The 15,764-nt window shown below is 57.3% G+C and overlaps 1 protein-coding gene across 4 annotated transcripts in view; it reads left to right on the plus strand.

Annotated features, from left to right (window-relative positions):
• The first annotated feature begins 9,569 nt into the window (after positions 1 to 9,569).
• The window catches only part of ADAMTSL3 (ADAMTS like 3), a 68,823-nt gene continuing 62,628 nt past the window's right edge, over positions 9,570 to 15,764 (plus strand). For all 4 annotated transcript variants that reach the window (XM_084868999.1, XM_084869000.1, XM_084869002.1 and 1 more), the window contains exons 1-2: positions 9,570 to 9,926; positions 13,707 to 13,812. In XM_084868999.1, the coding sequence (XP_084725125.1) occupies positions 9,589 to 9,926; positions 13,707 to 13,812 (444 nt within the window). In that variant the 5' untranslated portion in view covers positions 9,570 to 9,588. The remainder of the gene's footprint in view (positions 9,927 to 13,706; positions 13,813 to 15,764) is intronic.

Raw genomic sequence — 15,764 nt, forward strand, 5'->3', positions numbered from 1 at the left:
CCCATTCACACCCCTGAGACCCACTGTTGTTTAAGTCTCTTTTCCATTTTTAGGATTATTTTGCACTTTGATTTTATCAAAAATAAAGCACTCCTCTCCCCTTCAGCTTACCCAGACAGTCCTGGAGATAGTGTGGATGCTACAGGAGATGGTGCTGTATATTTTCAGTGGTGAGAACCAACTGCAATACAAGCATTTCCAGGAGGAGAGAGTTGGTCTCAATATAATTCCATGTTCTGAGTATGAGATGTGGTTGGTGTACCCCTCCCTAAGGTTCTACTTTGCATAGAAGACCAGAAATGAGGTGATAGTTCCTGGATTATGGGGAATAGTGTGCTGCTAGGGTGTGCAGTTGAGGGGCAGAGAGGTAGTGTTCCTATGAATGTGTTTCTGCCACCTCATCAGCCAGGTTCTTGGAGTGGGGGGGCTGAGGGAAGCTGTAGGGATGAGAACTTGAATCAGGTTGGATGGAGGGTCAGCAGCCATGGGTGGGCATAATGCTCACATATAAAGGTGGAAGCTGTGGATACTGTTGAGCCCAACTGTTTCAGATGCTGTAAAGGCAGAGTCCCCTGTCCTTGGGAACTGGCATCTAGTGGAGGACAGTCCACAAAAAAGGACCAGGATACCGTGACAGGTGACAGCAGTATGGGGGAAGGTGAAACTAGCGTTGGTCAGTGGGGACTTCACTGAAGAGCTCTGTGAAGGGCTGGCAGACTCAGATGGGAGCCTGCAGGGAGCATGCCATGTGCATTTGCAAGCTGTATGGAAATCACTCTGGTGGCTTTTAACAGCAAGGATCAGAAAGTGGTAAAAAATAAATAAATGGTGGCCGATTAGGCAGTAGTATTGTGCATCTTGTCCTGAGCCCGATTGAAAAAACAACTAACTCAAAGAACATCCACTTGTATTAACAAATTAGATGCAGCTGAGCAAGTCATTTACAACAAGGAAGGGCACAGGAGAATGGCAAGAACTGGGAAGTGGACTTTCAAGGGACAGCAAGCCAATGGGTCAAGAGGGTGAGCAGAAAGCAGTGTTGCGCCAAAGCTGTGTCCCTTCACGAGGTGGGTAACGTCCAAGTGCGTAAAGGAAAAGCCACAGGGCAGGTGGATGCTGGGGAAACTGGACGGAAAGGCTGCCCCATGACAGGAGGGCCAAACAGCAAGGTGCTGGGGAGAGACAAAAGTGCAGTTGCATTGTTTTGGCTTGGTTTTGTCTTTGCTTTTATTCTCTACACCCAGAACACAGGACTTTTCTATTGCAGGCACTTACCTGGGGCTTTGGAGCAGGGAGAGAGGCACAGGCTTAAGGTGCCTGATGAGGAAAGCAGGACAGGGAGACATAGCCAAGAGCATTCCTTTTTTTTTTTTTTTTTTCCCCTCTAAATTATTTTTTAAATTATTACGTAAGTCTCCTTCCCCCCTTCCCATTGACCTCTGTCTACCTGCTCCTACCCAAAAGCACATGCCCTCACCCTTTTGCTGTCTATGCCAACTGGTTATGCTCATATGCAAGCATACAAGTCCTTCGGTTGACCTTTGACACCCGCCTCTCCTGTGCCTTCCCTCTTTGTTTGGATGGCGGGTTCAATGCTTCTATGACACTGGCTCTATTTTTGTGCATCAGTTTATGTTCATTATATTGCACAAATGAGTGAGGTCATGTGACATTAGTCTTTCTCTGATGGCTTTATTTCCCTTAGCATAATGCTATCTTGGTCCTTTCATGCTGTTGCAAATAATAAGATGTCCTTCTTTTTGACAGCAGCATAATATTCGTTGTGTAGATGTACCATGGGTTTTTAATTGACTCATCTGCTGATGGGCATTTATGCTGTTTCCAGTAGCTCTTATAACTACCATTGTGCTGCTATGAACATAGGGGTGCGTATATGCTTTCTGACTGGTGTTTCTGACTTTTGGGATATATTGTTAGAAGTGTGACATACTCAATCTTCCAAACCTAAGAGGCCATTTCTCCCCAGAAGACCTATCCCATCCTAGTAGGCTCAGGGAAGCAGATACTTCCTGTCACATCCAGCATTTTGAGCTTAACAGGAAAAAAAAAAAAAAAAAAAAAGGCAATAGTCCCAAAGTTCCTTCAGTGCCTGTATAGGAAGAGAAACTGGTCCGTCCTTCTATTCTTGGAATCCTATCTAATAAAAGGACAATAAAAAAAAAAAAAGGCAATAGGCAAATTAACCATCACTCCACTACAACCTCAAGCGATGCCCATCAGCCAATCAGGACCAACTATGCAAATTAACCCAAAGAAGATGTCTGTGGCCAGAGATAGAGCAGGAGGGAGGCTTGGTTTTTCCTGGTGGTGGAGAAAGCCAAGCTTTCTGCACACCCTGGCCAGCCCAGGCCTCTGCTTAAGGCTACAAAGTTTCAATTATAGAAGATACATAAATCCCAACAGAAATGGCAGCAGCCACAGAGCTACAGAGAACGGGAAGCTAGGATTGCCCCCAGCGATGGAAGAAGCCAAGCTACTGCAGCCCTGGCCTGTTTGTCCTCTGCTCCAGGATATAAAGTTTCTATTGTAGATGATAAATCCCAGATACCAGGGCCTCTGCTTGGGTCGCTGGGGGGCATGACCGGCCTGCAAATTGCCACAGGCCCCTGGCCCAGGTCCACCCATGCCCCAAGGGAACCCCCACCCTGATCCTGGACACTCTTCAGTGCAAACCAGCTGGCCCACTCCCATGCACCAGGCCTCTATTCTATCTAATGAAAGAGTGATATGCAGATTGACCATCACTCCAACACACAAAATGGCTTCCCCCATGTGATCAAAGATCCTGCCCCCATGTGGACAGAAGATGGCCAGCAAGGAGGGGGGGGGGGCAGCTGTGGGTGATCCTGCCAGCCGGGGAGGGCAGTTGGGAGGGATCAGGCCTGCAGAGGAGCGTAGTTAGAGGTGATCAAGCCTGCAGGGGAGGGCAGTTTGGGGTGACCAGGCTGGCGGAGGAGGGGAGTTGGGGGCAAACAGGTTTGCAGGGGAGTGGTTAGACATCAATCAGGCTGGCAGGGAGAAGTGGTTGGGGGCAATCAGGAATGCAGGCAGGCGAGCAGTTGGGAGCAAGCAGTTCTGGGTTGTGAGAGGGATGTCTGAATGCCCGTTTAAAAGGGCAGTCGGGCCAAAACCGGTTTGGATCAGTGGATAAAGCACATGTGTCAAACACAAGGCCCGCGGGCCAAATCCAGCCCGCCAGGCCTTGCAATGTGGCCCGCACCACGCTGTCATCACTGCACTCCGCTGTCAGTTTATGACATTGTCAGTTTATGACTGTTCAGTAAACCATTCGGCCCGCGATTTAGGCTGGATTTTAGATTTTGGCCCCTTCTCTGACTGAGTTCGACACCCCTAGGATAAAGTATCGGCCTGCGGATTCAAGGGTCCCGGGTTCAATTCCTTGGTTGCAGGCACATCCCCAGTAGGGGGTGTGCAAGAGTCGGCTGATCGATGTTTCTCTCTCATCAATGTTTCTGACTTTCTATCTCTCTCCCTTCGTCTCTGTAAAAAAAAAAAAAAAAAAAAAAAAAATCAATAAAATATATATTTTTTAAAATAGATTAATTAAAATAAAATGGCAGTCGGACATCCCCTGAGGGGTCCCAGATTGGAAAGGTTGCAGGCTGGATTGAGGGACACACCCCTCCCCTCCACCCCTTGCATGAATTTCATGCACCAGGCTTCTCGTCAGACTGATAAAAACCAGGTTGCCAAAGCCAACCCCATTGGTATATATGTGTAAAAATCTCTGACCAACCAAGGCCAGAGCAATATGTTGGGACACACGTGGAGGAGCAACTCTGGGTCAGGAAAAAGCACCCATCTTATTCCCTGAAGGAAAATCAGCACCATGGCCACCTAAAGCCCTGTCGGAAAAAGATGCTTGAGTCATTAAGACTGACAGCCAGAGGGCAGGCAAAGAGGGCATATTGGAAAACATGAGGGCATATTGGAAAACAAAGAGGGCATATTGGGTACAGACACAAGCAGAGGACCAATGTGTCTCTTGCAGCTTCATACAGGGAGCTAAAAGCCAAAAGACAGGGACTGACAGGGGCCAGCAGCTCAGTACGATAACAGGAAGCCCAGGATTAGCAGACAGAGCAGAAGAGTGGGGTCCTTCATCAGCGGCCATGGGGCACTAAAACTCAGCTGAAATGAATGACATTTCATCTTTTGATTTTAATTATCTTAAAAACATATTGTTTTTTACTTTTGTCTTTTTTAAAAACGTATATTTTTTATTTTTTTATTATTTTTTTTTTTTTTACAGAGAGGAAGGGAGAGAGATAGAGAGCTAGAAACATCAATGAGAGAGAATCATCGATCAGCTGCCTCCTGCACACCCCCTACTGGGGATGTGCCCGCAACCAAGGCACATGCCCTGGACCAGAATAGAACCTGGGGAGCCCTTCACTGGAATCGAACCCTGGACCTTTCAGTCTGCAGGCCCAAGCCCTATCCACTGAGCCACGCCAGCGAGGCCTGGAGATGGTTGCTCTCCATGCAGGTGACAGTGGGATCCGCGCTCCAGGGAAGCAAGCAGGATATTGATTATATTGATCAGACAATGATGCAGTAACCCGGGACTCCAGGCAGATGGCGCCCAGAGCATGGCAAAGGGACAGAAGGAACCACCCAGCAGCCCGGGGCCTCTTCCTCCAAGCCGGGTCCCTAGATCTGTGTGCTCCCCACATAGGCATCTCTTGGAGCGTCCCTTACCCAATGGCGCCAGAGGGGGGCACTGTTGCCTGTGAGTGAGACCAGGTGAAGTCCCAAAACGCGGGTAAGGGGTGCCCGTCTCCCCACCCAGGACCATCCCACAGCCGTGCGCATCTCAGCTTGTGCTCACCCCAAAGCGCAGCGCGGCCCCTGCGCCCCACACCGACCCTGTGTCCAACGGCCCAGCTTCCTAGGCGGGTCTTCCCGCCGCTGGGCGTCCTCCGGTCTCCAGGCAACCGTGGGGGGGGGGGGTCGGCGCCAGCGGCCTCATTTGCATACGCCGCGGCTCGGCCAATGAGCGGCGTCCTGGGCTTTGGGCGCGGCGTTTTCAAACCCCCACGTGGCGTGGGGGTGGCCGTGACCAGGCGGGGAGGGCGCCCCCGGCCCCGCACCACCGCTCGTGTGTCCAGGGGCCCAGCTTCCTAGGCGGGTTTTCCCGCCGCTGGGCGTCCTCCGGTCTCCAGGCAACCTTGGATCGGAGGGAGGGGCGGTGCCAGCGGCCTCATTTGCGTACTTCGCGGCTTGGCCAATGAGCGGCGCCCTCCGGGCTCCAGGGGCAACCGTGGAGCGAGGAGGGCGGCACCAGCGGCCTCATTTGCATACGCCGCGGCTCGGCCAATGAGCGGCATCCTGGGCTTTGGGCGCGGCGTTTTCAAACCCCCACGTGGCGTGGGGGTGGCCGTGACCAGGCGGGGAGGGCGCCCCCGGCCCGCACCACCGCTCGTGTGTCCAGGGGCCCAGCTTCCTAGGCGGGTCTTTCCTGCCGCTGGGCGTCTTCCGGTCTCCAGGCAACAGTGGAGCGGGGGCGGCACCAGCGGCCTCATTTGCGTACGCCGCGGCTCGGCCAATGAGCGGCGCCCTCTGGTCTCCAGGCAACAATGGAGCGGGGGAGGACGGGGGGCGGTGCCAGGGGCCTTATTTGCATACGCCGCGGCTCAGCCAATGAGCGGCGCCCGGGGCTTTGGACGCGGCGTTTTCAAACCCCACGCGGCGCGGGGGGTGGAGGGAGGGTCTGGGGGCGGAGGACGTGGCCGATCGCAGGGTCTCCCCGCGGAGAAAGGGGGCGACCCGGACCCCCGGTTCCCACGCAGGGAGTGCGGGGTCCCCGCGGGCTTACACTTAGTCAATAGTGTTAGACACGTCCCCATGCACACACACAGGATGGCAGACAACACTCACTTTTCCGAAGTGAGCAGCGTGAGGCTTTAATCAAAAATTAAAAAAAGGAAAGAAAAACCCTGGCCAGTGTGGCTCAGTGGATAGAGCATCAGCCTGCTGACTGAAGGGTCCCGGGTTCGATTCTGATCAAGGGCACACGCCCGGGTTGCGAGCTCGATCCCCAGTGTGGGGCGTGCAGGAGGCAGCTGGTCTAGGATTCTCTTTCATCTTTGATGTTTCTCTCTCTCCCTCTCCCTTCCTCTGCCCCGCCTCTGGGGAGCCACCCCCGGGGACAGTGGCTTGCTTCTGTTAGAGGGAAAGGTCACAGGGTCACCAAGGTGGACAGACGCTGCGTTGGTCTTTATTATATATATATATATATATATATATATATAAAATTGATTTTTTTTACAGAGAGGAAGAGAGAGAGACAGAGAGTTAGAAACAACAATGAGAGAGAATCATCGATCAGCTTGCCTCCTGCACACCCCCTACTGGGGATGTGCCCGCAACCAAGGCACATGCCCTTGACCAGAATAGAACCTGGGACCTTTCAGTCTGCAGGCCGATGCTCTATCCACTCAGCCAAACCAGTTTCGGCTATTTAAATATATTTTATTGATTTTTTTACAGAGAGGAAGGGAGAAGGATAGAGAGCTAGAAACATCCATGAGAGAGTAACATCCATCAGCTGCCTCCTGCACACCCCCTATCAGGGATGTGCCTGCCACCAAGGTCCATGCCTTTGACCGGAATCGAACCTGGGATGCCCTGAGGTCACAGGGGCTCCAGAGCCCCAGCCTTCCCGAGGGCAGTGCCTGGAGCTCCGCTCAGCGCAGCCGCCACTCAGAGCATAATGTCCCTTTGAGTTCTCCATTTCACCTTGAATATTCATGTGGTTTCTGCAGCGGACCCCTTGGCATGCCAGGCCTGGCTTTTCTCTTTTCTTTTTCTTTCTTTTTTTTTTAAATATATTTTATTGATTTTTTACAGAGAGGAAGGGAGAGGGACAGAGAGTGAGAAACATCGATGAGAGAGAATCATCGACCAGGTGCCTCCTGCACACCCCCTACCGGGGATGTGCCCGCAACCAAGGTACATGCCCTTGACCAGGAATCGAACCCGGGACCCTTCAGTCCGCAGGCCGACGCTGTATCCACTGGGCCATGACTTTTTCCCAACGCTCGGCCGTCTGATCCTTGAATTCCTGTGCGAATTTGGAGACGTTTTATCTCGGTCACCGCAGACAGCAAAGGTGTGCAAACAGGCCTTCGGCTTCCAGATCCATGTGACGTACAGCTAATATGCCCTCAAACGTCTGCTGGTCATCGTGATCCGGCCACTCGGTGTATATATTAAAATCCTATAGAATAAAAGCCTAATATGCTAAGCATTCGGTCGTCTGTTCACACAATCAAAGGGTAATATGCTAATGAGATGCTAAGAATGCTCTATGGCTCGCTATGACAGACACTGACCACCAGGGGGCAGACAGTCCACTGGTCGACCATGGCTATGATGTGCACTGACCACCACAGGGGGTTGCAATGGGACCTGGGAGCTCACCTGGAGGTGCAGCCCCTGCTCCCCCCCCCCCCCCGCCTGTTACCATGGAAACACCACAAGATGGTTGCAGAAACCAGGGCCCCCAGCCTTTGCAAACCCCCAGCCTTTGCATACCCACAGGCCTTTGCAAACCCACAGGCCTTTGCAAACCCCCAGCCTTTGCATACCCACAGGCCTTTGCAAACCCACAGGCCTTTGCAAACCCCCAGCCCGCACTGCCTGTGCACTGCCCACCTGGCACGCTTTGCCTATGTCCCATGCCGCCTCTGTCCTCCCCAGAGTAAGCAGCTGCCTATGGTGGGGGAGGGAGGGGGCAGCCAGGGTGACCTGTGCCCCCCACGCTGCCGCGGGCGGGATTGGAATGGGCGCTCATAGACGGTGCCACCCTGTCTCTGCCCCATCGGCCGGACCACTCGGTTGTCTGGTTCGCTCCCCACCATTCCCACCCCCACATCACAGGCACGGGCCCCCCACGATGCCGGGGTGCAGCTGCGGAGCTGTTACACAGCCCAGCTCAGCTCCAACTCCAACGCGGCGGCGGCTCCGGGTTCGAGGCTCAGAGGCGGCCCTCCCCGGCCCAGGGCAGCCAGGGGCGCTGGTCTCCGGCTCTCCGGTCACTCCTGGACCCGGAGCGCAGGAGCGCGGATGGAGCCAGTGGTTCCGGGCAGCAAGCGGGGGGGGGGGGGGGGGGGCGGAGGGGGTGGAGCCGGGGGTTTGGGGGCGGAGGGGCTGGGGGCCGATGGTTTGGGGGGCGGAGGGGCTGGGGGGTGGTTTGGAGGGGCCGGGGGCTGGTGGTTTGGGGGGCGGAGGGGCTGGGGACCGGGGGTTTGGGGGGCTGGGGGCCGGTGGTTTGGGGGGCGGAGGGGCCGGGGACCGGGGGTTTGGGGGGCTGGGGGGTGGTTTGGAGGGGCCGGGGGCCGGTGGTTTGGGGGCCGGAGGGGCTAGGGGGTGGTTTGGAGGGGCTGGGGGCCGGGGGTTTGGGGGACGGAGGGGCCGGGGGCCGGGGGTTTGGGGGACGGAGGGGCCGGGGGCCGGGGGTTTGGGGGACGGAGGGGCCGGGGGCCGGGGGTTTGGGGGATGGAGGGGCCGGGGGCCGGGGGTTTGGGGGACGGAGGGGCCGGGGGTTTGGGGGGCGGAGGGGCCGGGGGTTTGGGGGGCGAAGGGGCTGAGGGCCGGTGGTTTGGGGGCAGAGGGGCGGGGGGGGGGCGGTGGTTTGGGGGACGGAGGGGCTGGGGGCCGGGGGTTTGGGGGGCGAAGGGGCTGAGGGCCGGTGGTTTGGGGGCAGAGGGGCGGGGGGGGCGGTGGTTTGGGGGGCGGAGGGGCTGGGGGCCGGGGTTTGGGGGGCGGAGGGGCTGGGGGCCGGTGGTTTGGGGGGCGGAGGGGCTGAGGGTCTGTGGTTTGGGGGACGGAGGGGCCGGGGGCCGGGGGTTTGGGGGGCGGAGGGGCTGGGGGCCGGGGGTTTGGGGGGCGGAGGGGCTGGGGGCCGGTGGTTTGGGGGGGCGGAGGGGCCGGAGGACGGGGGTTTGGGGGGCGGAGGGGCCGGAGGACGGTGGTTTGGGGGGCGGAGGGGCCGGGGGCCGGTGGTTTGGGGGGGCAGATGGGGTGGAGGCCAGGGATTTGGGGGGCGGAGGGGCTGGGGGCCGGTGGTTTGGGGGGGCGGAGGGGCCGGAGGACGGGGGTTTGGGGGGCGGAGGGGCCGGAGGACGGTGGTTTGGGGGGCGGAGGGGCCGGGGGCCGGTGGTTTGGGGGGGCAGATGGGGTGGAGGCCGGGGATTTGGGGGAGCAGAGGGGCTGGGGGCCGGTGGTTTGGGGGACGGAGGGGCTGGGGGCCGGTGGTTTGGGGGGCGGAGGGGCCGGGGGCCGGTGGTTTGGGGGGCGGAGGGGCTGAGGGTCTGTGGTTTGGGGGGACGGAGGGGCCGGGGGCCGGGGCTTTGGGGGGCGGAGGGGCCGGGGGCCGGTGGTTTGGGGGGGCAGATGGGGTGGAGGCCGGGGGTTTGGGGGAGCAGAGGGGCCGGTGGTTTGGGGGGAAGGAGCAGCATCTCCGCTGGGGCTCCGGCGGAGGCGGAGGCGGGGCGCCCGGCTGGCTCCCGGGCCGCCGCCTCTCCCGCTCCGCCGGCGGCGATGCTCTGGCCCCGCGCCCGGCGGCCGGCGGCGGGAGCGGCTTCCAGGAAGCGGCGGGGGCGCCTGCACCGATCGGCCGCGTCTGCGAGCCCGGCCGCCCCTCCATCCCGGTCCCCACCCCGGTCCCCACCCCGGTCCCCCCATCCCGGTCCCCACCCGGTCCCCCCTCCGCCGACCACCCCCGGCGCCTGCACTTGCCGGCGGGCAGGTGGCCCGGCCCCGCGCCCCGAGGCCGGGGAGGCGGCCCGTCCGCTGCCGGCGGCGGGGAGGGTGCTGCCGGGCCGCACCCGGGGCCCAGCCGGCCCCCGGCCCCCGATCCGGACCGGCCGCCGCGCCAGGTGGGTGCTGGGCGCGGGGGGACCGGGGCGGAGGGGTCCCCCCCAACCGGCGGGTCGGACGGGGCGGGCCTCTCCGAGGCTGCGGACACTTTCATCGGACAATATTTCAAAATAAATATTGATATGAGTGACTACCCTCCCCCCCAAAAAAACACCCCTCCTTCGGGCCGGGAGGGTGCGGAGAGGGGCGACCAAGGCTGTGCGCGGGCGGGGCGGCCTCCGGAGTGGTTTTGGGGGGACTTCCAGCTTTGGGGGGGTGATTTTTGGGGGGCCTTCCAGCTTTGGGGTGGTGATTTTTGGGGGGAGTGATTTTGGGGGTAGTGATTTGGGGGGGACTTACAGCTTTGGGGGGTGATTTTTTGGGGGGAGTGATTTTGGGGGGAGTGATTTTGGGGGGAGTGATTTTGGGGGGAGTGATTTTGGGGGGAGTGATTATGGGGGGACTTCCAGCTTTGGGGGGGTGATTTTTGGGGGGACTTCCAGCTTTGGGGGGTGATTTTTGGGGGGGACTTCCAGCTTTGGGGGGAGTGATTTTGGGGGGAGTGATTTTGGGGGGACTTCCAGCTTTGGGGGGAGTGATTTTGGGGGGAGTGATTTTGGGGGGACTTCCAGCTTTGGGGGGAGTGATTTTGGGGGGGAGTGATTTTGGGGGGAGTGATTTTGGGGGGACTTCCAGCTTTGGGGGGAGTGATTTTGGGGGGAGTGGTTTTGGGGGGGGCTTCCAGCTTTGGGGGGAGTGATTTTGGGGGGATTTCCAGCTTTAGGGAGGAGTGATTTGGGGGGCCTTCCAGCTTTGGGGGGTGATTTTTGGGGGGAGTGATTTTTGGGGGAGTGATTTTGGGGGGACTTCCAGGTAAAACGGGCGGGAGGCGGCCGGAGGGAGGGCCCCGCAGGTTGGCCAGCGGGTCCCCAGCACCTAACGGGCCGGGAAAGCGGGGTGGGGAGAGGGAAGCGCGGGAGGGGGTCGCCCCCGCTGCCTGGCCCCCCACCCCCATCCGGCCCCCTCCCCGCAGCCCGGAGCCGCCAGTCGGAAGGAAGCAGCCGCACATTTGCGGATCGCATCAGGCCGGCCTCTCGGTGATGCTTTCTCCAGATGGAGCCGGGCCACCGGGAGGCCCGCCCCGGACCGGCCGCGCCAGGCCGGCCCCCGCTGCCTCCGGGGACCCCGGCTGCACTCCCTGCAGCTCCGGCTCCCCTGGGGGCTCCCCGTGGCCGGTGGGGGGGTCTGGGAGCGCATGCCAGCCCTGTGCAACCTCAGGCAGGTCGCTTGCCCTCTCTGGGCTGGCTGACTTGGCCTGAGACGCATTGTGTGTGTGTGTGTGTGTGTGTGTGTGTGTGTGTGTGTAAATCCTCATTGATTAAAAAAAAATTTTAATATATTTTATTGATTTCTTAAAATATATTTTTTTTACTGATTTTTTATAGAGAAGAAGGGAGAGAGATAGAGAGCTAAAACGGCTATGAGAGAGAAACATCGACCAGCTGCCTCTTGTACACCCCCTACTGGGGATGTGCCCGCAACCAAGGTACATGCCCTTGACTGGAATCGAACCCGGGACCCTTGGGACCACAGGCCGACGCTTTATCCACTGAGCCACACCGGTTTCGGCTCCCATTGATTTTTTAAAATATACTTTATCGATTTTTTACAGAGAGGAAGAGAGAGGGTTAGAGAGTTAGAAACATCGATGAGAGAGAAACATCATCCATCAGCTGCCTCCTGCACACCCCCTACTGGGGATGTGCCCGCAACCAAGGTACATGCCCTTGACCAGAATCGAACCTGGGACCCATCAGTCCGCAGGCCGACGCTCTATCCACTGGGCCACACTGGTCAGGGCTAAAATATATATATATATATATATATATATATATATATATATATATATATATATATATATATATATATATATATTGATGTCAGAGAGGAAGGGAGAGGAATAGAGAGTTAGAAACATCGAGAGAGAATCATGGATCAGCTGCCTCCTGCACACCCCCCACTGGGGATATGCCCGCAACCAAGGTACATGCCCTTGACCGTAATCAAACCCAGGACCCTTCAGTCTGCAGGGCGACACGCTATCCACTGAGACACCCTGGTTTCGGCTCCCATTGATTTTTTTAGGGAGAGTGGAAGAGAGAGGAAGAGACAGAGAGAAACGTCGGTGGGGGGGAGAGACTCATTATCGATGGGTTGCTCCCTGCAGGAGTCCTAACCAGGGCCGACCGACAGGGCCAGGCCGGGAAGGAGCCTGCCACCCCCGTACCTGCCCTTGACCGGGAATCGAACCCGGGGCCCTTCGGCCCACAGGGCGGACGCTCTATCCGCTGAGCCTCACCGGCTGGGGCTGCCTGAGACTCCGTTCTGCCTGAAGCTGCAGCAGGGAGCTGGCAGGTGCCCTCCCCCTTGGCTCCGAGTGGGCTTCCCGAGTCGGTTGCCAGCGGCCACACCCGCTGCTGACGGGTGAGCTGGAAAGAGGCTGGCGCGTAGACGCCCGGGCTTCTGGAAGGCGGCGGGCCCGGGCAGCACACGGGAGGGAGGCCCAGCTGGCCCCCTGACGTGATGAGAGAGATCCCGGCCAGTGTGGCTCAGTGGGCCTGCGGACTGAAGGCTTCCGGGTTCCATTCCCAGTCAGGGCCCATGCCCGAGTTGCAGGCTCGATCTCCAGAGGTGGGGAGAGGGGGGGCGTGCAGGAGGCAGTCAATCCATGATTCTCTCTCACTATGGATATTTCTTTTTTCTTTTTTTAAAAAAATATATTTTATTGATTTTTTTTTACAGAGATAACGGGAGAGGGATAGAGAGTTAGAAACTTCAATAAGAGAGAGACATCGATCAGCTGCCTCCTGCACACCTCCTACTAGGGATGTGCCCGCAACCAAGTTATATGCCCTTGACTGGAATCGAACCCAGGACTTTTCAGTCCGCAGGTTGATGCTCTGTCCACGGAGCCACACCGGTTTCGGCGGGAGGGAGACTTTCATACACATTTTACGAATCCTTGTTCATCTCTGACACGTGTACAATAGAGAAAGTGCAAAGAGCCACATGAAAACATTTCTTCTAATCAACTCCCTTTCGACGTGCACAGATTCTAGTAAGTAAATAAAACAGAGAACTGCTGAAACCGGTGTGGCTCAGTGGATAGAGCGTCGGCCTGCGGACTGAAAGGTCCCGGGTTCGATTCATGTCAAGGGCATGGATCTTGGTTGCGGGCACATCCCCAGTAGGGGGCGTGCAGGAGGCAGCTGGTCGATGATTCTCTCTCATTGATGTTTCTAACTCTCTATCTCTCTCTCTTCCTTGCTGTAAAAAAAAATCAATAAAATATATATTTTTTAAATAATAATAAAAAATAAAAATAATAAAACAGAGAACTTCTGAACCATAAAAAAAAAAAAAAGCCAAAAGCGGTGTGGTTCAGTGGATAGAGCGTTGGCCTGCAGATTGAAAGGTCCCGGGTTCGATTCCTGTCAAGGGCACATACCTTGGTGGCGGGCACATCCCCAGGTAGGGGCCGTGCAGGAGGCAGCTGGTCGATGTTTCTCTCTCATCGATGTTTCAAACTCTCTATCCCTCTCCCTTCCTCTCTGTAAAAAATCAATAAAATATGTTTTTTTAAAAAAGATTAAAAAATAAAATAATAAAAAGGCAGCCCCATGCTGGACCCACAGAGGCCTCCCTGCCGGCCTCTGGTGGGTCTGTCAGGCCGTGGGAGCTCATGGGAGCGGGACCCGGGGCCAGAGCCTGTGGGAAATCAATCATTTCCTCCTCCGTAGGCTCCACGTGACACCCCCCCTGCAGACGCCGGCCCCCATGGCTTCCTGGACGAGCCCCTGGTGGCTGCTGGGGTGGATGGTCTTCAGGCACTGGGCGCTCCTGCAGGTAGGTACCGGGGCGGGGAGAGGAAATGGGGGGACCGGGGAGGGCAGGGGGGCGGAGGGGAGGGGAGCTCGGCCTCGGTTTCCATAGCTCTCCGTCACCTCCAATGGGCTGCGATGTGTGTGTATGTGTATGTGTGTGTTTAATAATGCTTTATTGTTTGTTTTTTTTAAAAAAAAAACATTTCTTTATTGATTTCAGAGAGGAAGGGAGAGGGATAGAGAGCTAGAAACATCGATGAGAGAGAGTCATCGATCAGCTGCCCCCTGCACGCCCCCCATCGAGGATGTGCCCGCAACCAAGGTCCATGCCCTTGACCGGAATCAAACCCGGGACCTTTCAGTCCGCAGGCCAACGCCCTATCCACTGAGCCAAACCGGTTTCGGCTCGGCTTGTTTTAAAAATATATATTTTTTATTGATTTCAGGGAGGAAGGGAGAGGGAGAGAGAGAGAGAAACATTCTCCTGCCTGCCCCCTCCTGAGAATCGAGCCCACAACCCGGGCATGTGCCCTTAACTGGAATCGAACCGGGGACCCTTCAGTCCACAGGCCGATGCTCTATCCACTGAGCCACATCAGCCAGGGCAATTCTTTCTTGTTGAAAGGATTACAGATCCCCCCCCCATTGACCCTCTCCAGCACCCCCTTTTTCTCTCCCTCCCCCCCTGCCAGCCTTCACCACCCCACTGTCTATGGCCAGGAGCCATACATACATACATACATACATGCACACAGACACACATACATGGTCTTTGGGTGCTCACCTACCCACCACTCTCCTCCCCCTGCACTCTGCTTCGTGTTTCCGTATCTTTGACCTGCCTGTGGGCCCATACGTGTCCTGTGTGGATAGAACAGGCTAGCCCATACGTGTCCTGTGTATACAGAACAGGCTAGCCCATACGTGTCCTGTGTGAACAGAACAGGCTAGCCCACACGTGTCCTGTGTGAACAGAACAGGCTAGCCCACACGTGTCCTGTGTGAACAGAACAGGCTAGCCCATACGTGTCCTGTGTGAATGGAACAGGCTAGCCCATACGTGTCCTGTGTGAATGGAACAGGCTAGCCCACACGTGTCCTGTGTGAGTGGAGCAGGCTAGCCCATGTGTGTCCTGTGTGAATGGAACAGGCTATCCCACACGTGTCCTGTGTGAACAGAACAGGCTAGCCCACACGTGTCCTGTGTGAGTGGAGCAGGCTAGCCCATGCGTGTCCTGTGTGAACAGAACAGGCTAGCCCATGCGTGTCCTGTGTGAATTGGAACCAGGAAGCCACCCGCTTCTGACGTAAATTTCGGACCCTTGGCATGGTGGCCGTGCGCCCTCCGGGCCTAGCAGAGGGCCTGGCGCGCAGTAGGGGCTTTAGGGTCCAGGCAGGGAGCGTGCACACACGGACGGAGAGGCCCCGGGCGAGCCAGTCACGCCTCTCAGCCTCCGGGCCTCTCCTCACTGACGTTCCTCTCCCTCTCCCTCCCCCTCTGACATCAGCGGAAAACAAACACGAGAACAGAAGCACCGACACGGGGCCCTGGCTCTGTCAGAGGGAGAGGGCCGGCCCCTCCCCGCGGGCCCTGGCCGCCGGGGGGACCACGGGGCAGGCTCAGGGCTGTCACTGCCGGGCGTGACTCTCTGGAACCCGTCAGCTCGGAGCTGCTCAGCCGGGGTGTGTGTGTGTGTGTGTGTGTGTGTGTGTGTGTCCCTGTGTGTGCATTTGTGTGCCTCTGTCTGTGTGTGCATGTGTGCGCGTGCATGTGTATCTATGTGTGTCTCTGTTTGTGTCTCTGTGTGTGTCTCTCTGTGTGTCTCTCTGTGTATGTCTCTGTGTGTGCATGTGTGTCTGTCTCTGTGTGTGTCTGTCTCTGTGTGTGTCTGTCTCTGTGTGTGTCTGTGTGTGTGTGTCTCTGTGTGTGCCTCTCTGTGTGTCTCTCTGTGTATGTCTCTGTGTGTGTGCATG

The sequence above is a fragment of the Pipistrellus hanaki genome (genome assembly GCF_964339955.1).
Source record: "Pipistrellus hanaki genome assembly, chromosome: 21".
Lineage (NCBI taxonomy): Eukaryota > Metazoa > Chordata > Mammalia > Chiroptera > Vespertilionidae > Pipistrellus > Pipistrellus hanaki.